At 49.9% G+C, this 25490-nt stretch overlaps 1 protein-coding gene across 2 annotated transcripts in view; it reads right to left on the bottom strand.

Moving 5' to 3' along the window:
- AJAP1 (adherens junctions associated protein 1) overlaps positions 1-25490 on the bottom strand; it is a 91143-nt gene that overhangs the window by 28231 nt on the left and 37422 nt on the right. For both annotated transcript variants that reach the window (XM_077311929.1, XM_077311928.1), the window contains exon 2: positions 21934-22637. In XM_077311929.1, coding sequence (XP_077168044.1) covers positions 21934-22637 — 704 coding nt within the window. The remainder of the gene's footprint in view (positions 1-21933; positions 22638-25490) is intronic.

The raw sequence follows: 25490 nt of genomic DNA, 5'->3' as shown, positions 1-25490 counted from the left end.
GTCCAGAGATGGGGTGATGTCTGTCAGCTGACAGGGGGGTTGACAAAGAGAGGGAGGAGAGAGCTGAAAGGGCCATGAGCCACAAAGGTAATGTTGGATCTTCACATTTATAGTAGTAGGGAGGGAGGGCTGGACCTCAGCATAGGAGGGTTTGGGGAGGAGCGGGACCTTGGCACAGCCATAGAACAGGGGTGGCCAGACGGTGGCTCTTCAGATGTCCATGGACTACAATTCCCATGAGCCCCTGCCAGCACGGGGCTCATGGGAATTGTAGTCCACGGACATCTGGAGAGCCACTGCTTGGCCACCCCTGCCCACAAATCATGAGGGACTTCCCAACCTAGAGTTGGTCACATTTCTCATAGCCTATCTCAGGCTCCCAGCTCTGGGTTGGGAAATGGAAACTTGGTGGGGAGGGAAGGCCGGACTGGTTGCTCTCATCCTTTCCCCCTGGGTTCCCTCCCCCTTCCTGCTGGTCGCCCGACGCTGATTCCTGAACAGAGCTGCTTCTTGTCGAGCGCGCAAAGGCATGCCGGCACGAGTGCATCAACACCGAGGTGCTCTGCCATGCATGTCCTGACATTTTGTGCACGCGGCAGCTTGCAAAGGTCGCTCGGAATCGGCGATGGCATATTAGAAGCCGTGAGGGGCCCTCCCCACCACCACCACCACCACCTCTCGCCAGGATATCTTTTAACTGTATGAAGAAGGCACTTTTTTTCCTTCAAGAGAGCCCCTTCCCTATAGGCAGCTGCCCATACTCCACAATTGTGCTGAAATCCTCCTGCCATGCAGGGAAGAGGTGCCTGGCAGGCTGGCCAAGCGCAGAGCTGAGGGTTGCCAGGTTCTGGGTGGGATCTGGAGATCTCCTGGCATTCCAGACAACAGAGATCAGTTGTCTGTTGGGGAGCCAGCTTGGTGTCATGGTTAGGAGTGCAGACTTCTAATCTGGCGAGCCGGGTTTGATTCCCCGCTCCTCCTCCACATGCAGCCAGCTGGGTGACCTTGGGCTTGCCACAGCACTGATAAAGCTGTTCTGACTGAGCAGGGATATCAGGGCTCTCTCAGCCTCACCCACCTCCCAGGGTGTCTGGTGTGGGGAGAGGAAAGGGAAGGTGACTGTAAGCCGCTTTGAGACTCCTTTGGGTAGAGAAAAGCAGCAGATAAGAACCAACTCTTCTTCTTCAGTAATATCAGGGCTCTCTCAGCCTCACCTCCCTCACAGGGTGTCTGTTGTGGGGAGAGGAAAGAGAAGGCAATTCTAAGCCGCTTTGTGACACCTGGGAGAGAAAAGTGGCATATAAGAACCAATTCTTCTTCATCATCATTCATTTCCTCCTCGGACTACAAAAAACCACCTAGGCATAGTGGTTATGAACAACAGCCTCTAACCTGGAGAACTGTGTATGATTCCCCACTCCTCTGCATGCTGCCAGCTCGGTGACCTTGGGCCAGTCACAGTCCTGACAGCGCAGTTCTCAGAATAGCTGTCTCAGCTCAATCTAACCAACAGGGTGTCTGTTGTGGGCTGGGGAAAGGAAGGCGATTGTCAGCTGATTTCAGTGGGGTAGAAGGCTACGGAGCACCCCTTCCAAAGTGGCCGTTTTCTCCAGGGGAAGTGGAGGCTGGCAAACCTGGACTGGGGAGCAGCGTGGAGAGGACAAAGGAAGGCTTCTGTTGGCTCCAGGTTGCTTTGAAGAAGTGGCCAAACTTTAAAAGATTCAGGATGGAGACAGAATGTGTCGTTGGATTTGGAAACAAATAGAGGGTTTTATGAACAGTTGTTGATCTGGCTGGCTGAACGGGCTTGATGTTCAATTAGGGTAATAAAATCCAAAGAGTGGAGCCATAAAAATGCCAGAGTGGTTTCCAAAGACGGGTGGAAGGAGAGGAGGAGAGAAGGCAGGATGCTAAAGTTCACCTTCGTGAAGAGCAGGCAACCCGGTTTCAGGGGGGTGTCTTATCAGCAGCCTAGCACAGCTTCTCATCTCCAAGGGCAGCTGCTTCGGGTTGGCAAAGAAGGTAGCAAGCAGGTAGGGTTGCCAATTTCCAGGTGGGGCCTGGAGACCCCCAACTTTTACAACTGATCTCTAGATTTGGGATTTCCATTTCCCTGGGGGGGGGGGATGTGGCTGCTTTGGAGAGTTGACTCCAGGGGTGGCCAAATTGTGGCTCTCCAGATGTCCATGGACTACAATGACCATAAGCCCCTCCCAGCACCATGCTGGCAGGGGCTCATGGTATTTGTAGTCTATGGACATCTGGAGAGCCACAATTGGGACACCCCTGCTTTCGGTTGATCCTGCATTGAGCGGGGGGTTGGGCTAGATGGCCTCTATGACTCTCTTGCAAGGCAAGCAACAGAATCAAAAGCTGTCTTGTTTTCTGCAGTTCGGACCGATCAGGAGGACTCGAGGGTGGGCCACGTTTCCAAAGCAGGGAAGTGGTTTGTGGCTTCTGTTGATTTGGCAACGGGGTTTTCCCGCAGCTGGCACGGCTGGCATTGACTCAGCTCCCCCGGGGGCTGGCACAGCAGGACTCCGCACAGGGCAACTTTGCTCTGTCTGAGGTCAACCACCAGCTTTGATCTGAGCGCTCCGGGAGTTCCAACTAATTCCAGTGGAACGGTTTTTCTCCCCTCCCTAAATGCTTGCATCCCTGGGTGGGCCGGAACATGGCAAATGTTCTGCTGGAACGGGCATTTTGCATTCCAGACAGGACGGAGTGGAACCACAAGGCAGCTGCCAAAAGGTCTGGCAGAAGCGCTGAACAGACGCATCCCAGAGTGGACTGTGGAATCCGAGGCAGCTCCTTTAATCCGGAGCAAGCACCCCAGCCTCGGACGACTTTGTACCCCTGCTAGAACCCCTCCCCATCTTTCAGCCCCCCTTTTCTATACAGCCCCCAACTGTGTAGGTTTTACATCCTCTCACTAAACAAAGCAATTTTTAGATTGCTTTTTGGCATTATGGTGTTTTGGGGGGTTTTTTTGCTTGCAGATGTAATTGTGCATTGTCCCCCTTTGGAATGTCAAGAAGTTTGGGGATCGTTACACACAATTCCCCGTTTGAAGTCCAACTATTCCCGAGGGAGAGGAAGGGGTTCTTGGGGATATAATGCTATAGAGGCTGTTTCCTCCAGAGCAGGGGCTCATGGGAATTGTAGTCCATGGACATCTGGAGGACCACAGGTTGACTACCCCTGCTCCAGAGGACATGATCTCTGTCATCTCAAGATTTGTTGTCATTCAGGCATATCTCCAGGCCGTGCATGACTGCTTGGTCATTTCGTCAGCACCAGGAGCACCTGTTCCTCAGCCACAGAGAACGTCCTCAAGTAATTACAGGATGCACAGCGAGAGCCCCATGAAACTTCTGGGCTTGATTTTATGTCTCCACAAGTTATAGGCGCCTGTCCCACTTCATTTTTGCAAGCGGGTTCCCGTGTCAAATTGACAAGGGCCATAAACGTAATGGAGACCTGGGAACAGCTTTTACAAGGTGCTTCCTTCCCCTCTTAAAAAGAGGATCATCAAACTCACCGTTTAGCAACTCACTGAAGGCGTTCTGTTTTTCGCGGACGGCAAAGGCATTAAGATCCCTGAGGTCCTTCTTTTCCCCCAACCCAGGACTGAAGAGGCATTTTTAGAAGTCTCCTCATTCACGAGGAAAATGAGAAAGAAGTGTGATATAGACTACAGGCTTGCATGGGCCTTCCCCAGGAGACCTGAGCTGGTGGGCCCAAGCCTTCCCAGTCACCACACACATCTACTCCTGACCCTTTTCCAATATCTTATAACTATTCAGAGCTCTCAAAGATGGCGTTCACCCCCTAAGCTGCTAAAGGCGACAAATTTGTAGGGTGCAACTGCTTCTCCCCAGCTTTGAAACACAACTGCCCGATTTGGCTTCTAGTCTGTTAACTTTTGCCTTCTCTGAGGTGCCCCAGAAAACGTTATTGGGGCCTCAGGCCTGTCATCGGAAAGCGAATGAAAAGGAAATTCATTGCTCTCTCCAAGACTGTTTATGCACTGGAGGTTTCATGCCAGGCTGCAGGCTGGAGTTTTAGTCGTGGCAGGTTGCCCCACCTCTTCCTGCACCCACAAAGGGGAGCATTTGGCCTGGTGCACCTCATCTGCCTCCGATTTTTGCTCCTGCATGGGAGCTGGGGCAGTGAAGTTCCCAGTGCATAAACGGTCCAATAGGAGATCTCCATTCTTTCATCGGCAGAAAACAAATCCATAAACTTGGAAGGGTGAGTTCAGACCCGGTTGCTCCAAAAGAGACTTCAGCTCTGAACGGTTGACGTGTCTGACTTCTGGATGATCCCGGCGCATTAATTCAGTGTGCCTTGCTAGCCATGAGCCAGAAGGGGACTTCCTTGTCAGGGACGCTGTCTTCTGCTTCTTTAAGCAGCAGCATTTTTTTACAGACTCAAAACCTGTCAGTTTGACTCACGGCGAGCTGAGCGCCGACCACTGAGTCGGAAATGGCAGGGTAGCCCTCCGTATGCCGCCATGTTGCCCCGAGACACCTGCGGGCAAAATCAGCAAGCATCATTGCATAAGCAATCAGATATTTACCAGAATGGCCTTCAGAATGGATTAAGCCATTCTCATTCAAGGAAAAGCATTCCAGTTTCACTCGAGGTTCGGAGCCGAAATGACTGATCTTGGCCTCGCAAAATGGAACGGCAGGCTGGATGCTTCTTGATGGCATTCATTTATTTTTAGATATTTAGACCCCATTTTACTCCTCAGCAGGAACAAGAATAACCAGCACTCCATTGGCCACCTGCAGCAGTGAGTCATAGGAACTGTAGTCCATGGATATCTGGAGAGCCACAGTTTGGCCACCCCTGGGCTATATCTTACCACCTTCTATGAATCATAGAATAACAGAGTTGGAAGGGGCCTCCTGGATCATCTAGTCCAACTCCCTGCACTATGCAGGACACTCACAACCCTCTCACTCATCCACTGTCACCTGCCACCCCTTGAGCCTTCACAGAATCAGCCTCTCCGTCAGATGGCTATCCAGCCTCTGTTTAAAAATCTCCACAGATGGAGAACCCACCAACTCCCGAGGAAGCCTGTTCCACTGAGAAGCCGCTCTGACTGTCAGGAACTTCTTCCGGATGTTTAGACGGAATTTCTTTTGAATTAATTTCATCCCATTGGTTCTGGTCTGTCCCTCTGGGGCAAGAGAGAACAACTCTTCTCCATGATCTACATGGCAGCCTTTTAAATATTTGAAGACCTTCCCTTCCTTCTTCTTCCTTAGCTAGTGTTCTAAGAAGGCAAGAGATGGACAACATGATCCTTCACCTTCCTCGCAAATTCAGAATGCAGAAACGCAATTTCTGCTGTCCCGAGTCGTCTTTCCAAGTAGCCAGATTGTACCCTGATAATTTCATGCACCATTTATGCCATTATCTTTGGGAGGAACAGATTGGGTGCTTCTATAATGAAGACCCCAATATGGTCTTTGCCAAAGAGGATGTAACACACAGACAAGGAGAGGGATCCTGTCTGCGTCTTTTCCACTGGAGTGTGCAGATGGCATGCTTCAGCAGAGAAAGCCACATGGTTCTCATCACAACACATTGGGTTGATGTTCCTGTTCTGAAGGGACAGTTTGTGCTCTCAGTTCAAAGCTGCTCTGGCACAAGACATGTGTCACTTTGAGATTCGCTACCAAAGTTTTGGATAATGAAAAATGTGAAGCAAATATATAGATATATTAAGGATTACTCTTCAGGAAAACCCTCAAAGCATTCGGAGATAACTCAGTTTATTTTGTAAGACGATACGTGTGATCATGCAATCAAACTTGCTAGAAAAATCATTAATGCTCAGAATGGCCAGTGGCAAAAGGAAATGTGATTGCCAAAGGATCCACTGGCTCAACACAATCAAAGCCGATACAGGGATGACCATGAACTAATTAAAAGAAGTAGTCAGAGACAGGGGCGCATGACGAAGACTTTCCTATAGAATCGCCGAGGGTCGGACACAAATGAATGGATGACATCATCATATGTGTGGGACAACTACCGGGAGAGGCTATGGTAGAACATCTGTTTTGCACGCAGAAGGTTCCAGTATTAATCTCCAACATCTCTAGTTAAAAGGATTCAAGAAGTAGGTGGACATGGAAGACCTCTCTAACTGAATCTCTGAAGAACCACTGATGGTCAGAGCAGATTACCCTAACTTTGGTAGACAAATGGTCTGATTTGTGTTCAACTGCAATAAACATTCCAGGGGTCCCTCCATGGCCAAATGGTTGGAAAGGGCTGCCATAAGGTTTTCAAGGCAAGAGATAAACAGAAGTGGTTTGCCATTGTCTGCCTCTACATAGCAACCCTGGTCTTCCTTGGTGGTCTCCCATCAAGCACTAATCAAGGCTTGCTCTGTCTGGCTTCTGAGATCTGATGAGATCAGGCTAGCCTGGGTCATCCAAGGACTTAAGAATCACAATTCCTGGGCTGGACTGCAAGGGGTTAACAGCTAACTTGAATGCGAGCTGGAGGAAGAGACGGAGAATTGGGTAAATAACTCTGAAGAGCGTGCTGATGGGCGAGCGGGCTTCCTTACATCTTAATTACCAGGCAACGGATTGCCTCCGGAAATTACACACGACCAACCGTATCATTGGGACGCCTCGAGGATGTCACTTTTCAAGCCCGGAGTCAGAAGTGCCACCGACTCTCCAAATATCGGGGCCTCGATCGTCACGGAGGGAAGGCGGAACGGAAGCCTTCTCCGTTCACCTGTCAAACCCGACGGACCGAACATGCCATTCTCGGCAGGGTGCAGGACGTGAGGCCTGAAAGACGTAATCCTCGGACAGCTCATGACTTCCCCTTCAACGCTGAACAGTTAAGACGTCAAAGCAAGCCTTGGGGAGATGGATGGAGTCTACAAGAATTTGTGTACGTGCCACACCACGTCTTCCTCTTTTCTGTGATATTTGGTCCCCACCCGCGAACTGATTTATTTCCGCCAATTGGCTTAAACCAACGGTGGCCAAACTATGGATTTCCAAAGGTCCATGGACTACAGTTCCCATGAGCCCCTGCCCACACAAGCGGGCAGGGGCTCATGGTCACTGTAGTCCATGAACGTCTGGAAAGCCACAATTTGGCGTCCCCTGCTCTACTGCATTATACCTTGCCCCCCATGCTAATTTCTACCTGGAAATTAAAAACGCAAGCAGCCAGCCGCTCTAATTACCACCCTGCAGGGTACCTATGCTCTGTGCAACTCAGCAGCTTCTGGAACATTCTGGGGGCCACGCTCGCCACCGGTGTAATTCATGGCGGAGGAAAATTGATTTGGGACTGGGGTTTCGCTGAGCTGCGGCCATAAAAGCCGGTGTTGCGATAGCGGGATGCAAGGAAACAGAAGTGCCTAATTAAAAACAAAGAAAACCCCAGTTCCCCCTAGGCCTCTTTTTCAAAAGTGTTGGGCAAGGAAAACCGTCCTTGGTGCTTTTCCCTGAGAATAAAAAGGGGGAAAAGCTGACCCTGATGTGACTTTCTTCGTGCAATAGCAGGCATTTTAGAATTGGGGTTCCTCCAGGTTGAGCTGGGATCTGGAGAGCTGGGGAGGGGGGGTTCTTTAAAAAGTCTGCCATTCTGGATTTCGGGTTTGCTCAATCTCCTGCCTGTAGCACCATTTGGAGGGAGCATCCAAGTCTGGCAGCCAAAGCTATTCCAAATCGCATCTGGAGGATGGAAGGCCATTTATGAGGATCATCATCCCAGCCCTATCTGCCCCACCCCCCCAGCCACCAATCAGCTGGCCAGCAGGGGGGGCACTTCCATAGAAAAACAAAAGGTCTAATCCACATTGCCAGCACTGGCAAGTACTCATGGGAATTGTAGTCCATGGACATCTGGAGAGCCACAGTTTCGCCATCCCTACGCTATATATACCATGCCACCTTCCCTCCCTTCTTCCTCCTTAACCAGTTTCCTTTCCTGCAAATCAGCCATTCTCCAACAAGCACGAATCCCAGACTCAAGCAAGCAGGTAATGACACCATCTCCTTACGAAGCTGACCCCGGACAGCCTTCCCTGCCCATGTCCCTTCTGCAAAATCCACAAAGCCCAAGACTGCTGTGCACCTGCCATACGGCCAACAACCCCCTGCCCCCTCCAAAATGGAAAGAGCCTTAAAAATGTCTCCATACCGGGAGGTAAATCACAGGGAAAATGAGTCCGTTGACCAGTCAATAAATGGCCCGCTCTTATACAGTTAACTCAAGCATGAAAAGAGCTATCTTAAGCCTCCGACGGAGACTTCAATCTTTGGAGAATTCAGCCTTTTCAAAGCGGCAGAATCAATAGGCCTTCGGAGCAGCACTGAGAGGAGTTTGTCTTCCTTCTCCTCTTTTCTGCCAAGCTGGTCGCTCCGGTATTGATGGCCAAGAGCCAAGAGAGCAAGCTTTCAACACGCCTTGAGACTGACCACGAGGGCTACTTGCCGTGGCAGGGATGGAGCTCTGGAGCCTGGTCCCCATCCTGGGTTGTTCCTGGGTTTTGATGCATGCGGTGTGCCTTGAGTTGCCAACCTCCAGATGGTGGCTGGAGGTCTCCTGTGATTGCAGGTGATCACCAGAACTGCTTCACCTGGAGAAAACAGCAGGCAGCTCTGGAAGGTGGCCTCAATACTAATATTCCCTATTGAAGTTTCTCTCCTCCCCAAACCCTGCCCTCCTCCAAAACCACCCCCCCCCAAAAAAAATTATCCAGGTATTTCCCAACCCAGAGCTGGGAACCCTAAACACAACTGAGATCAGTGGGCCTCCGGAAGATGTTAAGATTTGGGAGCAAGGAGAGACATAGAGCTGTCCCCCAACCCCATTTGTACCTTTATCTATTGTCGTCCCCCCCCCTCCCGTTTCACATGCTCACATTGGGATGTGAGTGTCCTGCATAGTGCAGGGGGTTGGACTAGATGACCCAGGAGGTCCCTTCCAACTCTATGATTCTATGATCCCTTGAGGGCGTGTGAGTGGGCTGTCACAGGTCTAGCTCTGCAGAGAGAACTGGCACAACACCTGCAACCCAACACTTGCTGGTTCGCCCCGTTTAACTCAGCTTGTCTTACATGACAGAGGGAAGGGAGAGGAGACGGAAGAGAGCCTGCAATCCATGCAGGAGAGAGATCTTGCTCCAGGGCAAATAAAGGATGAACAAGCCCCGGGCGATGCTTCGCCCGAACAGCCACGTCGTCGAACAGCCGTAGCTCAGTAGGCAAAGCACATACATGCCTGCCGTGCAGACTGCGTCAGGTTCATCCGCCGTTCGATAGGTTTCCGGTAAGACGGCTGGGAAGCCACCGCCGTGTTCAAGAGACCAAGGGGCTGCTTTGAACAGGCAGCACTGAGCAGGATCATGGACCAACAGTCGGATCCAGTCGAAGGGGCCGTTGCGTGTTCTTAAATCCTACTCCCTATCTCCTAAATATATGCCACGTGTTTAATCCCCTATAAAGTGGCCTGAATCACGCAGAGGACTTGCTGGACCAGAGTTTACTAGACCAGAGTTTGTTTGTTTGTTTGTTCGTTTTATGGCCCTGGAAGGATTTCCCGAATGGGTAGGAGTTAATTAATTTTTAAAATATTTTAAAAATTTTGTTAAACATTTATCAGGTGGTCACCCAGCAAGCTTCCTTAGCAGAGCAGAGATCTGAACCGGGGTCTCCCATATCTTAATCTGACATTCTAAAACAGGGATTCCCATCCAGGGGTCTGTGGTCCCCTGGAGGTCCACGGGAGCTCCGGAGTGGGGCCACGGCATTTTCCCTCCTGCCTTAATGGATTTGGCCACAAGCTAGGGAATTGGCCTTAAGTTGCCTCCTGTCTCTCTCCTCCTCAATCCTGCCTACTAGCACGGGTGGTGATGTCACTTCCAGGGAGGGTGCGGCCAGCTGACATCACTTCCGGGGCTCCTCGAAACCTGAAAAGTTATTTCAGGGGGCTCCTCCATGGCCAAAAGCTTGAAAAAGGCTGCTCTAAACCACTACACCACAGTGCAACAGTCTAACATGGACTAACATGGACACTCTTCTGAAATTAGGAAGATACTAATTTCGCTGGCAGGGGCTCGTGGGAATTGTAGTCCATGGACATCTGGAGGGCCGCAGTTTGACTACCCCTGAATCAGAGGCTCCACCTGCGAGCACGGCCTCCCCCGCCCATACGCAAGGCATCACTCGACTATGATACAGCTGAATTTCCACTCAAAGCCTGGGTGAAATCCACTTCCTTCCTGGGAGCCTGCCCCCCCTCCCTTTTGAGCTGCTTCTTCCAGCATCCAATTTCAGCACATTCCAGGACTGATTATGTCAATTAGGCAGCAACACCTGGGCTGGCTTCTACCAACACTAATCAGCCCCTTAAGACGGCCTTCTCGGTTGGAGCCATTTCTTTTCCCATCGCCTAGCAGGGGGGGGGGGCGAGAGGCGGCACCCTGCGGCCCTTATTAGCAACAATAATCATGCCAGTACTGCAATGGGTCTTCTTCTCCTTTTCCAATGGGATATTTTTTTCCTCTAAGAATGCAAATTGTAAGTGGTCTTTTCCTGCATAAACCACCAGGGCTTTGCAAAAAGAGAAAGGGGAGGGGATGTGAAGAAGAAGAAGAAGAAGAAGGGTTGGTTCTTATATGCCACTTTTCTCTATCCAAAGGAGTCTCAAAGTGGCTTACAGTCACCTTCCCTTTCCTCTCCCCACAAGAGACACCCTGTGAGGGAGGTGAGGCTGAGAGAGCCCTGATATTACTGAAGAAGAAGAAGAAGAGTTGGTTCTTATATGCTGCTTTTCTCTACCCAAAGGAGTCTCAAAGCAGCTTACATTCGCCTTCCCTTTCCTCTTCCCACAACAGACACCCTGTGAGGTGGGTGAGCCTGAGAGAGCCCTGATATTCCTGCTCAGTCAGAACAGCTTTATCAGTGCTATGACGAGCCCAAGGTCACCCAGCTGGCTGCATGTGGGGGAGCGCTCTATAATCTACAGATAGGAGGGACCATATCCAACTTCAGAGAAGGTGCCTGGCATCTGTCTTTCTATTCTAAAATAGTCTACCATGTTGTCCATTATGCATAGACTTTTGACAGCCCTCCTTGCCCCAACTGAGCCTGATGAAAAATAACCATCCCAAGAAGGACATCTTAGCCTGCTGGTAATGCTTCATCTCAACCAACGTTCCATTTTGAGATATCTGGGGAGGAAAGCAGATTTTGCTTGCATCCTTGCGTCCACGAAAAAGAGAGACGAAATTCTAGCTTTAAAAATAGCTGTCCAGCCTGATCTGCATATTTCTCTTTGGTTATTGTCACACTAAATTTAACAAGATGGATACAGCGCGTTGTAACACTCAAACAGCCCTATGAAAGAGGGACTGATGCGTCACCTCGTCTTCGTTGCTCAGCATATGGTCTCCCTGAGAGGAAGGCAGAGCCCCGCGCGTCCGAGGATGGCATTTTACGGGGTCTGTGCAGCCTGCCACATGGTTATCAGGACCCAGAGATCAGAACAGAAGTGGAAGATTTAGCTCGCCATTTCAAAACAGGCTGCCAAGTGGAACGAGGGCCCTAAAAAGGGACGGTAGCTAAATGGGTGGATGGGTTGTATTCTCAGCACCCCTTATCAGAGGACACTGATTAGGGATGATCCAAAATGGCTGCTCATTTTGGGGGGGGGGACAAGTCCCACAATGTCCAACCCACATCCCAACCCTGTCTCCCCCTTTTGAGCATCATAAAATGATCCTTATTGATTTACAGTGATTGAAAAACTTATTCACTTAGACGGCTTCCCTTCTCGATTGAACGCATTTGTTCCTCCTTCTAACAGTCTCCCCAAATCCAATTGGCTGTGATGCATGGGACATCCAATGAATGACCGTTTATTGGGTGGGTCTCCCGGTGTGCCTGATCGGGAAGCGCTAGCCTTGCTAAGGAACCCATTTGTCTTCGGAGGCATCACGACTGCATAGCCAAATATTCAGGGCTGCCATAGAATCCTTAAAATACTGGGATTTCCATGTGATGTGCCAAATAAAGATGGCGGTGTTGATATTACCATACTCAAATATGATTGGCTAGAGAGACCAGTTCCATCCGTTTATGTGATCCCTTCAATGGGTAGGGTTGCCCATGGGACTGATGCGTGAAGGACGGCCCTTGCTTACAAGGGACTTCATTTGCTTTCAATGGCATCATCAAGTGGCCAAGCCTCTAGAGCAGGGGTAGTCAACCTGTGGCCCTCCAGAGGTTTATGGACTACAATTCCCATGAGCCCCTGCCAACAAACGCTGGCAGGGGCTCGTGGGAATTGTAGTCCATGAACCTCTGGAGGACCACAGGTTGACTACCCCTGCTCTAGAGCTTTCTCGACAGGGATTTTGTGAAACTCTGGGGTTTCTTGATGGCTCTGGTTGGGTTTCCCAAATGGGTGGGAGTTAATTTATATTAAATAATAAATATATATTTTATTATTATATTATAGTTTATTATATTAAATAATAAATATATTTTTAAAATGTGTTAAACATTTATCAGGTGACGTGACTACATATGGTCATGTCAACATGGCCAACCTTCCCAAAATGGCCAGTGATGGGCGTGGAAGGGGTGGGAAGGGGAGGGGCCCCAGGGGGGCGTGTACATGGCTATGCTTCCCAATTGTATTCTGCATGATTGCGCCCCTTCTGGGGTTTCTCGAAGCCTGAATTATGTTTCAGGAGTTTCTCAATGGGAGGAAAGTTGAGGAAGCCTGGTACAAACAGACAACACAAAGGTTTGGATAGTTTTAAAACGCTGAACGCATTTTGTTGGGAGGAGGGCCTGTCAAATAATGAAGATAAAAAGAACAAGTCCCTTTTGTCCTCTCCCTGTTGCCCAATATTTTCCACTTGAAACAGGTTTCCCTTGACTTTGATTTTAATTAGATGCTCCCCTGCTTTCTCAGGGTGACACAGGCGTCATCAAACAGCTCTCTGCGGATCGGTCTGAATGTCAGCAATTGAAGGAAACCAAAAAGGCTCGGTAGGACAAGGACAAAGGAGACGGGAAACATGTCCTTGGAAGCACATATGCAAAACAACAACTTAAAAAAAAAACACAGCTCTATCCTTAGGCTTTGATTGATATCAGCTAGAGAGCAACCTATGAATAGTTACAGAGATCAAAAGCTCTAATCTTTTCTTAGAACGCTCTTTGTTTTTATGCAGGGCACCAGGCAATCTGTCTAAAACTGCTGCAGGGAACCAAATGTTGCAGACCAGGCAGGGAGACTGACTGGTTGATCCTGGGACAAACGGGATCAAGGGCCACAGACAAGACCGGAGATAGCCTTCACATTATCTAACAAGCCTGGTTGGACTCCAGCAGCACCTTCAAGACCAACAAGCTCTCCAGTTTATTAGCTGTCAGGAACTGAACTTTCCTTTGTTAGATATGGGTCAATGGGAGAGTTCCCAACTTCCAGGTGGGGCCTGGAGATCGCCCAGTAATCTCCATGTGACAGAGGTGGGTTCCCCTGGAGAAACAGCCATTTCGGAAGGCGGACAGTATGGCATTCTACCCCTTGAAGTTGCTCCTCTGCCCAACTCCCACCCTCCTCAGGCTCCATCCCCAAAAACCTTTAGATAATTCCCAAGCCGGAACTGGCAGCCATAGAATTTTGACTCTTAAAAGCTTATACACAGAAAATTGTGTCGTTCCCCAAGAAGCAACTGTGTTCACATCTAGCTCCTCTAAAGCAAGCCAATGTGGCCACTCTCCAGTGTATTTGTGTGTGTAAAGTGCTGTCAAGTCTGAGCCAATTTAGGGTGTCCAGAGCAAGGGGTTTTATTTTTATTCATTTGTTTTATTTATAATTCTGTTTATACCCCACCGCTCCCATAACCCCCCATGGCGGCCAACCATCAACGGAACTGATCTCCATCTTCTGGAGGCCCAATGTCATACCAGATCCCCAAGGAGCCACCTAGAAGCTCGGCAACTCTACTTAGCGATATGCAAAATTCTCAAGGCCCTTTTGTAATAACAGACCCACTAAAGAGAGAGAGAGGGAAATGCACGGTGACTCCTTTCGAGGACTGACGTGCACGCTCCGTAACCTCCCATGTTGCAGGGCCTCATCAGCGGAGCTTCTGGAGTGCTCTTGACAAGGTCCCTGAGCAGGCCACGGAAAGCCAAAGCCAAGTAGTGCAACGGCTATCGGATGAGACACGAGGGAGAGGGGAGGCAGGGCGTAGGGTGGAAGGGGGTATTCGAGCAATCAAGCATCAGCCGGCTCTATCTGCCATCCAGAAAATTAACTCTCCTCGTCTCCTGCTGATGACACGAAGCAAGAAGGGTTCGCGGTTGAAGGCCAGTCCTTGACACGGCAATTAGCGGTGGTCATTCGGTGATTGTGCATGCAGAAATGCAGTGTGCCACACACACACACACACAGTGTGCGCGACTCAGACCCATCAGATATCATTACTGAACAGCAGGATTATCGTTCGCCTCGAACTTAACCCTTGAATGAAGCAATAATTAGCAGGCTCCGGAGGTATTTGCTGATGGAGAGGGGTCTGGAAAAGGGGGTCAGGCAGAGCTGCCTGCTTTGGGTGGTGAAATACCTGGAGGTTTTGGGGTGGGGGTGGAGCCTGGGGGTGGGGGAGGGGCCTCAGTCCACCCTCCAGAGCAGCCATTTTCTCTGGGAGAGCTGATCTCTACAGCTTGGAAATAAACTCTCACAGTGGGAGGGATCCCCAGGTCTCCTCTGGAGCTTGGCAACCCCAGTGTCAGGAGGATCAGGCACACCCACACTCAAGAATGGCAGCAAAAAAAACCCTACACATTGGAGAAAGGGGACCAAAATAACAGCCCAAATTTGGGAAACGAGGAGAAAACCTTGGGGAACATGTAAAAAGATTCATCCCCGTCAAGATTCCACAGGTGACAATGGGGGGAATGCATTACAGTGTTCACACTCCGGAGAAGAATTCAGCACTTCCTTCACACACAATTGCTCTCGGTTGACAGCTCTTCCACACCAGCTGCCTTTATCCGCCCTCCGATAACCTGTCCCGCACTGGGTTTTTCCGAAGGAATAAGACCATGTGCTCTTTTGGCTACCGATCGCATGGCAGAATGTAACAGCCCCCCCATAACGTGGTGTTAACAGCTCACAAGGAGTATTGCCCACTGCAGCATGTGCAAAATGGAAGTCTCGGAAATCAGCTGGGATCTGGGAATTCCAACAGAGGGTTTGTTTGGAGAAAGGTGGTGACGCCTCTGTGAGTTTTGATTTAACACCAAATTCTGGGCAGGATGGGGGGAAAGGCAGAGAGACAGACAGGAAGAGAGACCGACAGACAGAGAGATAGACAGTAGGAGGGAGGGAGGGAGGGGTCATCCCTTTCCCCTCCAAATGGTTCTTCAGTTCTAAATCAGCCTCTCCAAATTGCTTTGTAGCGCAAAACCACACCCATGCACAGACATAACAGAACAGAATAACAGTCAAAGGAGATGCCTAAGGAGGTGGTGAGCTCCCCCTCATTGGCAGTCTTCAAGCAGCCCCTGGACAGATCCTTATCCTGGCTGATTTAGCCTGATCCTGCATTGAGCAGGGAGTTGGACTAGATGGCCTGTAGGTCCCCTTCCAACTCTATGGTCCTGCACTGAGCAAGGGGTTGGACTAGATGGTCTGTAGGTCCCCTTCCAACTCTATGGTCCTGCATTGAGCAAGGGGTTGGACTAGATGGCCTGCAGGTCCCTTTCCAACTCTATGATTCTATGTAAAGCACAGGTTTTCTACCCACCTGTGCCACCCGGTCAAACAGCATCCACCTCCTACTCAAGAGTTATTTTTAAGACCTGGGCAAGGAGGCTAAAGAACTCCACCTGAGTGCCACGCAAGCGCTGCATTTCAAAAAAGGCCTGAAATTCTCCGCCCCTGCAAATAAAAAACGTAAGAACTAAACAAGGACAGCCATCTACGAGGGGTGAGGACGAAGAAACAGGGACTGTCCCTGAGAAACAGGGATTATTCAAAGGTCCACCCCATGATGAGCAAACAATCACCGGCTCATAATTGGCTCCGTTCAAAAATAAACCGGAACGGAACCTTTCTCTGTTGTGGCTATTTCTGCTTCATGAGGCATAACGCCCGGACGCAGATCCAAACAGTTCTGCATCTTAAATGGCAGGAGATGGATGGGAGCCTTCCTCCCCCCCTTCCGAGTCGCCTCCGGGGCTGCAAATTAGGCTTTTTGAAAACCGCGGGGCGCTCTGCACGCATCGGGTCTGACTTCACCATTTCTCACAGAGCCAGAAAGGCAGCCTTCCAAGGCCAAACCATGGCTTTGAGGGGTTTGCTGAGAGCGCATGAACGCATAGCGGGCTGCCTTGTGCATTGAAAGATGCATGGTTAAAAAGAAATGTTATAATCTCTACAGAAACACACGCCCGCACTCTGACCCTTTAAAAAACGGAAAGGAATGGGTGGGGAAGTGCCCTAATTGTGCACGATTCCGAATGAATGGCCTTCCGGGGTTTGCTAGCTTCATACCCTGGTGCATATAGGATTTTCCAGCATCTGTTTCCCATATAAGTTTAGATCTGGCTTTCTCCACCAGGATCTCATGACGGCCCTGGAAGGGCTTCCTGAATGGGTGGGAGTTAATTATTTTTAAAAAAATATTTTAATTGGTTAAACATTTATCAGGTGATATGACCATATATGGTCATGTTGACCATCCCCACCCATCCACCCAAATAGCCAATGATGGGCCCGGAGGGGGTGGGAAGGGGAGGAGCCCTGGGTGGGTGTGTCCACAACTCCACTCCCCAACCATATTCTGCAGCATCGCGCCACTTCTGGGATTTCACGAAGCCTGGAGAATGTTTCGAGGGTCTCTACATGACTTTAAAAAATTGAGAAAGGCTGCTTTAGATTCTAGCATGGCTTTAATTGTTCCCTGTTGAATGCCTTATTCCATAATTGAATGGGCGGGACCTGAGAAGCAATCCCTGCTCACTTTTCCTTTCTAGAAACTGAGAATTTAGGCTCCTAATTGGCACAAATCTGAAGTAGACACTGCAGAGGAGCCAGTTGGCCGGAGATCTCCTGCTATTATGTCTGCTCTCCAGGCAACTGAGATCAATTCACAGGAAGAAAATGGCAATTTTGGGAGGAGAACTTTATGGCATTGCATCCCCGTTGAAGGTCCTGCTCTCCTCAAGCCTCACCCTTCTCAGGTTCCACACCCAAAATCTCCAGTTATTTCCCAACCCAGAGGTGGCAACCGTAGGACCTCTGAATAGGGTAGCAACAATAGAGCAGGGGGATTTTTTTTCTTATTAAAATAATTTAATGCACATATTACAAATTAGTCCCTCCTAACATCCAGGAGGTGAAGAAATCACTCACTCTTAACCTCAACAGGTTTCTGTTGACCAAGAGGAAGAACAAAACTCTCCTCCCTCCCAGAAGTCCATCCCACAGGTCTACAAGACCGAGGACAAGGAAGAGCTGGTGACTCACACAGAGATGCAACAGGCAGACTCCAGTCGAGATCTGCCAGATCCCTGCTCAAAAGAAACAGAACGATCAAATCATGACTGAGAAAAGATCTTGCACATCCCGAGAGAACTGTCTAAAAGGGGACAAAGTCAGAACAGTGAATCATGCAGGGATGCAGAGGGCAACCTCCTCTCTGCAGGAGGATCCTCCTGGCTCTCGTTGAGTTTGTTTCTGCAGAGAATAGTGGTGCAGTAACAGATTAAATTCACAGAGATGTAACAATAGCAGAATGAAGTCAAACCTGTAAATAATGCATGGACTGGCTGTAAGTTTTTTTTCTAAAATAAAGCTTTAAAAAACAAAAGGAAAGAAGGAAGGAAGGAAGAAAAGCCTTGTCATTTTCTCAGGGTCAGGGAGAAAATTCTAGCAACTTGCGCCTTTCTCCCTGTGCTGAGAAGGGCTCTGTACTCTTTGCCCTTTCTGATTTATTCCCACGGATACATGGGGGTTTTCTCAGTATTAATGCTTGTGGGTGGATCCCGTTCCAGATCAAGCTCACGGTGAAACATGTTGCTAATAGCAACAGAGCTTCGGGGAGGGGGGGGACAACACTGCCACGGTTTATGTGGTATGGGGGGGGGACCTGTGCCTCCCACAAGGCCCGCAGCCCGGAGGAGAAGGAACTGCCTGGCTCAACCAGAATCCGTCTCCCAGAGCCCTTTCCCCAAACCTCCCCAAATCAACCAGAAACGCAGCAGTGAACCTCATGATCTTGATGGGCCAAATCTGAAAAGAGGAGGCTGAACCGCTCAGATTGTACTTTCCAGTTCTGCTCCGCTTCCTCTCTTGGACAGGCCACCGTGACCCAGCCTGGCTTACCACGAGTGGGCTGGGCGGTTAAAATTGCCCAGGCAGTAGCCAAGTGGGCGTGGCTCTTAGGATGCTGGCGGATGGCGCTCAGGAGCTCCTCAGCTCACACCTGGCCAGAGGTGCTAGGGAGAGGCATCAATCATGGGAGGAGAAAGCTGCTGAGACAGAGGTGAGCCTGTGGGAGGTCCCAAGTGTCTCCGTTTGATGGTGGACGTCAGCAGTTCTCCAGGGCAGTGGGCCACTAGGAACTTCCCCAGAGAGTTAAATGGCCAGTCCACCCCTAGAGATGATGTCACTCAATGATGTCACCAATCTCTTTTGTAGTTGAAAAACTTGCATCTCATCATGTTTCGCTTATAGTACTAGAATTTGGGGGGGGGGCTGGGAGGCGACACAGGCCTGCTGATTTCGGCGGCAGCCATGCGGTTCCTGCAGCATCTTAGTTTTGGCCACGGAGACAGGAACCAGTTCATATGTCCCTTTCTGCACGCAGAGTCCATTAGAGAAATTAATCTGTGCCTAGATTATTATGCGGAATCCCATCATTCCTTTCTCCCTGCCTTTTTGGCGAAACAATCAGGATCGTTCTTGCCGGACAAGTCTCAACCAAGGCTCCGCGAATTAATTTACTCAAAGTGCACCAGGCGGCCTCCCAATTTGACTTCAGAAAGAGCAAACATAATTTGCCGTGACTGGAAAGCCAGCTTCCTCATCCATATCTGCTGAGTGAGAGAGAGTGGTAGGGATCACAGTGAGGGAGGAGGCCAGAGGAGACATTCAATAATGCCGATGTGGTGTGGGTTTACTGGGTTCACAAACCCAAGTGTTGTTGAAGCCTCCAGGGGACTAGAGTTGCTGCCCCCCTGTTGGGGCTGGGGATCCCCCAGTTTGGCACCTTTCCCCTCACATTTCTACACCACCTGGCTGTAGTCATGTCAGTGACGTCTGGGGGACACTCTGGTTTTTGGACAAAACTCAATGGTAAGAAGCTAATTCTACCATAGAGTTTTCCCAAAAACCAGAGTGTCATCCTCCCAACATCATTGACGTCCCTATGTCTCTTCTGGGTGATACAGTAATGTGACTTATTTCAGGCTTCTTCCTTCCTCACTCCAGGTCAGTTCTACCCCATTCCCCAGACTTGGCAACCTTAAAGAGAACACCTCCCCTAAAAACGATCAGGAAGACTCCCAGTTTGTTCTGTTGCTGGACATTTTGTTGCATCTCCTCTTCTACTCCATTGTCAACTGTGCTTCTTTTCTTGGCTGGCAGGCCACTCCCAATAAAGGTCTCTTTATGGGGGTTGGGGACATCCTTTGTTTGGGACTCTGCTTGGGGGCTAAGGAGAATCTGGGTGGGTGGGTCATCAAAAGGCAGGGTGGGATACACAGCAGAACCAGACTCCAGCTTAACCCCACCTGCTGATGCTAACACAGCTACCCAGGCTGCTGGAAAGGACTTTCGGAGAATGTATCAACAGCTCTGCTTCTGTTTTAGCTCTTTCGGGTCAGGCAGTTTACAAGCTGGTTCCCTGGAGCTGGGGGGGGGGGGGGAGAGAGATCAGCCTTCAGGAATTTTTGACAAGCTCTCTCCGAGATGCAGTTCAGGTCCCAGGCTGGGACTCAAAGCGGAGAAATGTTTTTCATTTCCATGCCATTTGCTTAACTGCATGCTGAAAGGTTCCCCCTCATTGGGCATGCAAACTTTTGACAGCCAAACGCTGAAAATGCTCCAAGAAATCAGGGAGCGTTTCTGTAAAGAGAAGGCGGAGATGACGAATGGGCTTCAGGAGGTCTTTCCTCAAAGCGTCGGCAGCCTGGCCCAATCAGCTCTGTGCTCCCAAGCCATGCTGTTGCCAACCTCCAGAGGGCACCTGAAATCCTCTGCTATTGCAATTGATTTCCAGGGCCTATTCTGCACACAATAGATAATGCACTTTCAGTGCATTTTAGAAGTAGATTTTCCTGTTCTGCACAGGAAAATCCAGCTTCCAAAGCACATTGAAAGTACATTATCCTCTGTGTGCGGAATGGGCCCAGGTGACCACGATGGCTTCCCCTGGAGAAAATGGCAGCTTTGGAAGGTGGGCTGTATGGTATGTTCCTCCCCAGACTCCACCTCGCAAATCTCCTGGAATTTCCCAACCCAAAAGGGGCAACTCAGTGTTGACATGCTTCAAGTCACTGCAGAATATAACCACACAAGCCTGGGACACTGAAGATATATATCGGACATCACAGCAAAGCTTTCAGAGCCATTTAATCTGGAATACTAACCATCCCTTTCAACCGCAGAATTCATTCATTCATTCATTCATTCATTCATTCATTCAGAAAGCTTCACCTTTCTTCTCCCACGGAATGCAAGACAGTGTTTGGAAGGTTCCCCAGAGGCCTGTGGGCAGCAGCAGTCTGCCTACCTTCAGTAAGATCAACAAGCAAGAGTTTGAGGTCACCAAGAGCTTGGGCCACTCACTTTTCCACAGTAGGTCCATCACCTTGGGCAGCCTTTTGGCGTTTGTCCCTTAGACTGTTCCAAATTGGGAAACGCTCAGCTCCCCATTCATACCTAACCCCACGTCATCCATGAAGTATTGGGCTCTGGGTAGCTCAGGCTAGCTCATCTCAGAACCTCATCTTGGTCAGCCCTGTTTTGGTCTTGATGGAAGACCACCAAGAAGTTCCAGGGTAGCGATGCAAAGGCAGGCAAAGGAAAACCGCCTCTGAAACTCTCTGACCTTGGTAACCCTATGAGGAATCGCCATGAGTTGGCTGTGACACGGCAGCGAAACTAACAATTAGAATCGACATTCCAAGAATTCGGTGGGGTCGGATCTCCCTGCATGTGCTGGTGGGGGCTCATGGGAATTGTAGTCCCTGGACATCTGAAGAGCCACAGTTTGCCCACCCCCTGCTCTAGAAGAAGAAGAGCTGTTCTATATCCCACCTTTCATTACACAAAGGAGTCCCAAAGCACCATGTAAACACCTTTCCCTTCCTCTCTTCACCACAGGCACACGATGAGGCAGGTGGGGCAGAGAGAACTCTCACAGAACTGCTCTCCAAGAACAGCCCTAAGAGAACTGTGATAAGTTCAAGGTCACCCAGCTGGCTGCACACAGAGGAGCGGGGAATCCAACCCGGTTTTCCAGATTAGAATCCGCTGCTCTTTAACCACACCCCAGCATGTTCTCTGGCTGGGCCAAACAAGTGGAATCCAAAGACCAGGGGTACTCAAAAAGGTTGGTCGGCTCCTGCACTATGGTGCCGCTGGTTATGCAAGCATCAAATTGTCCCTGCCAGGCTACTAGATTGCTGGAATTACATTGACAGTAAGTTTCTCTGAGGATAATACATCATTACCTCGAACCCAACAGCTTGATCTTTCATGGGTTTTATCCTCAGTGGCGCATCTCTCTCCTTCTCCCTCAAAGGGCAGCCTGTCTCTTTTCTCCATCTCCCAGTTGCTAAGCATCAACATTTAGAAGGCAACATCGGCCCACGACACGGAAACAGATTTGGTACCTACCTGAAGTCTCCCCCGGTAGCTTAGGCGGAGGGACGTCGACATCTTTTCCGCTCCCGTTGGGGGTGGCGGGCGGTTCCCTTGTGCTAACCTGAGTCCCGGGGTTGTGCCTGCCGATCCCAGGCCCGGGTCCTTTGGGCGGTACCGTGGTGGAAGCAGCCATGGTGGTGGTGGTGGCGAGTAGGGTGGTGGTGGTGGTGGTGATGGTTGGCGTACTCCTTTTGGTGCTGGTGTGCGGGAGCGTGTCCGTTTCCAAGGACTCCAAGGGACTCGTCGAGCCCCACACTATCACCCCGTTCTCCGCCGTGGGGTTGATGATTCCCTGGATGTTCCTTTTCCTCCGTTTCAAATAAGCCTGATACTCGGCCAAGGACGGAGGCTTCGAGGCCCCAAAGCGCTTGGCCCGTCCGCTTTTCCAGAGGAGGTCCACCGCTTTGTGCAGCCTTCTGGAATGATACGTTGGCATTTGTCCGTTAGACTGTTCCAAATAGGGGAAGGCCCGGCTCCCCAGAAGCCCGCGACTCCTTGCTTGTTGACCGCCTTTAATGTGCCACAAAGAACGGTGGGGAAATCCGTACCAGCTAGCAGGTCTCTGCAAGAGCCGGAGCCTGTGGCCTTGGCTCAGAGATTCGCAGGAGGTGAAATCCATGGCGAGTCGAAACATGGCTATTAAAATCCAAGCATGGCTTTGTACAGGGTAACCTGACCTGCGGAGGGACACAGAAACCGGTTAGACAAAGCGATCCAGGTTTATTTGCAGCACAGCTCTAGTCTAGCTAGAAAAACCTGCACAACGTTGCAAATTGTAATCAAATCAAGTGCTTACCGGCAAATGGATGCTTTAAAGTCAAATGTATAAAAAAGAATTAAACCCAAAAGAGATCAGGGTTAATAGTGAATCTGTGAATACCTTTATTGGCATACCTGTTAAAAATTAGACATTTAAAGGGTTACAGGATTCCTGAAATGGTGAGTGTGATTTGGAATAGCCAGCAGTATCTTGGCTACCATCACAATGAATACAGGGTCTTTATTACTTAATAGTAGATTAATCAGAGGCTTCTCATCCACACAGATAAATTTAATTTTCTTCACGTAAAGGACAATGCAGTTGAACAATCCTATGACATTCAATAAGTCTAGGGTAAACTGTGTCAAGAACATTACAGGCATAAATCTCTTAGAAGCAGGAATTGGGAGAAATCTGCCCTGAGTTACATTTGAGGGGAAGATATTTGAATGTGCTAATAGCTATGCCCTTCATGGGATTAATAGTATACCCAAAGCATGGCAGTTTTCCAGTGAAACATTTTTGGTGTAATATGCATGCACAATATTTAGCGACCTGTTTGGAAACCTCAATGTTTCCTCCAGAAAGGAGGTTCTTCATTTTCCTTTCCTTTCCCCCATTCCTGGGAATGCGGGGTAAGAGGTGTGGGGGGGGGCATGATCTTATTGCAAACTCCCACATAGTGAACATTTGAAAAGGACGTGCCCAGTGTATTCTGGGTTAGGCAAACTGAAACAGAATCAGGTAGGTAGCTGTGTTGGTCTGCCCAACACAAATAGAGTCCAATAGCACCTTTAAGACCAACAACGATTTATTCAAGGTGGGACCATTCGAGTGCATGCACAGAGTGCTTTTTTTGTTTCTATTGTTGTGAAACCGATTCAGTCGGTGAAGCAAACCCTCCCTATTCCACACATTTTTTATGTTAAGGGTTTTCCTTTCTTGGCTTTGTGGCTCCCAATCATTCTAAAGATCTTTGTCACCCGCCCCATCCCAAATCTCCTTTCTCCGAAGTTGGACCTTCTTTGTTGGGATCATCCAGGACTCAACGGGGAACATCTCGGGCTGTGCATGGGGGAATCTCTTGTAGCCAAGCTCCAATGGCTGCAAAGTAAAGATAAAGGGGCCCGGAGTATCCTCCCACGTTCTCAGCATGGCCTCATCTTCTCAGGGAGCCCACCAATGACTTTTCAGCCTACGAATACTTCCCAATCATGTCCAGGACTCATCGAACCCTTCCCTGGCTCTCCATAGCAACAACCGGGCTGACTCATTAGCCGACACCGTAACCGAGAGCTCCCGAGATAAACCGGCGTCCAGTCGGCTATAAAACTTTTTCTTTAAATGAAATGAAAGAGAGCTAGACGAGACAGGAGACTCACTGCACCAGAGCTTGCTGACTGGGCATGACGCACAATCAGATCTGGCATGATCAAAAGAGCTATCACAAGCAGCCCTAGGACTTCCAGGAACCTGACCGTGCTCTGTGGCAATGCAGGTTTCTTTTTATGAAAATGCAGTCCTAGCACCATTATCCTGGAGGCCAGGGATTAACTCTTTCCAGTCCTTTGCTCCAGAGCAGCCGCACGGCTCCCTTAGATGAGATTCATAAGGAACCGGGCAGTAGAAACGAGTCAAGTCACTATGGATTCTCCCCAAAGGAGCTGGTGGTTAAGCATCATGAGCCCTGTACTGGAGAGTCCAGAAGGGGGGGGGGAAAGCTCTGGCAGGTACAGAGACCCTAGTAGGTACATCTCACCGGAAGAGGGCGCTTCTAGTCTGCTCCGTGCTGCTGTACAGTGCCACCACTGTGGGTGGCCAGGGGGTGAGCTTCCATCTCAGCAAGGATCATGTGACACAAGAGACTGCCACTCTCATTGAACCATCTGTCCTACAAGTCATTGCTTGCTAGTATAGCCAGCCAATGGGAGAGGGAGAGGGCTGGTCTTGGGGAATGAGGTTGCACAAAATATTGTCCCAAATACTGAGGTTGCACAAAATATTACTTCCAAGTAACTTAAAAGTGATGTCATCACACTGGTGCGACGCTCTAGGATTCTCTGTGAGGAATCATAGAATCATAGAGCTGGAAGGGACTCATCTAGTCCAACCCCCTGCAGAAGGAAAGAAATTCACAACGGCCTTTTGTTTTCCTTCACCACTCCACCAAACAGTGGCAGGCAGAGCAGTTGGGAGGCTGGGAGGCTGGAGCAAGACACTTGGCAGGCTTATTGCTTGCTCCCCAAAAATCTCCCACCCCAAAGAAATTGTTCCCTCTCCCTCTCATCCTGCCAGTAAAACACTCCATGCCACACAAGTCTCCCTCCTTGCTCCCCAAAGGGTCTCACCAAACACCCCGGGGCTGCAGATTCCACTCCTGCCTTTCTCTGTGGCTTGCGCTGCTCATTTCAATGAGACAGAAAGAAGCCACTGCCGCAGCACGCCCTGGCAGTCAGGAGTCGGTCAACCCCTCTGCCTCCCCTGCGAAGCGCACTGCTCCCCAAGCCTTGCAGGTGGCCGCAAGCGGAGCATCGTAGGCACGCCGTACGACGAACTGGAGCTCCAAGGGCCTGAACATGTCCCCACGCTCTATGTTTGACATCCCTCACTCCCTCGCACAGTGAACCGGGACCCCCACGGGGCCCTAACACGTCCCCAAGCTTTATGTTTGACATCCCTCGCTCTGGTTCGCGAGCGAAAGCAATTGCGAGTCAGCGCAGGGAGGGACGCATCCCCATCTGCCACACATCAGCAGGTAATTCCCAGACGC

Source organism: Paroedura picta, chromosome 15 (genome assembly GCF_049243985.1).
Source record: "Paroedura picta isolate Pp20150507F chromosome 15, Ppicta_v3.0, whole genome shotgun sequence".
NCBI classification, from domain to species: domain Eukaryota; kingdom Metazoa; phylum Chordata; class Lepidosauria; order Squamata; family Gekkonidae; genus Paroedura; species Paroedura picta.
Note: the sequence above shows the minus strand (reverse complement) of the source record. Positions and strands in the feature narration are given on the sequence as shown.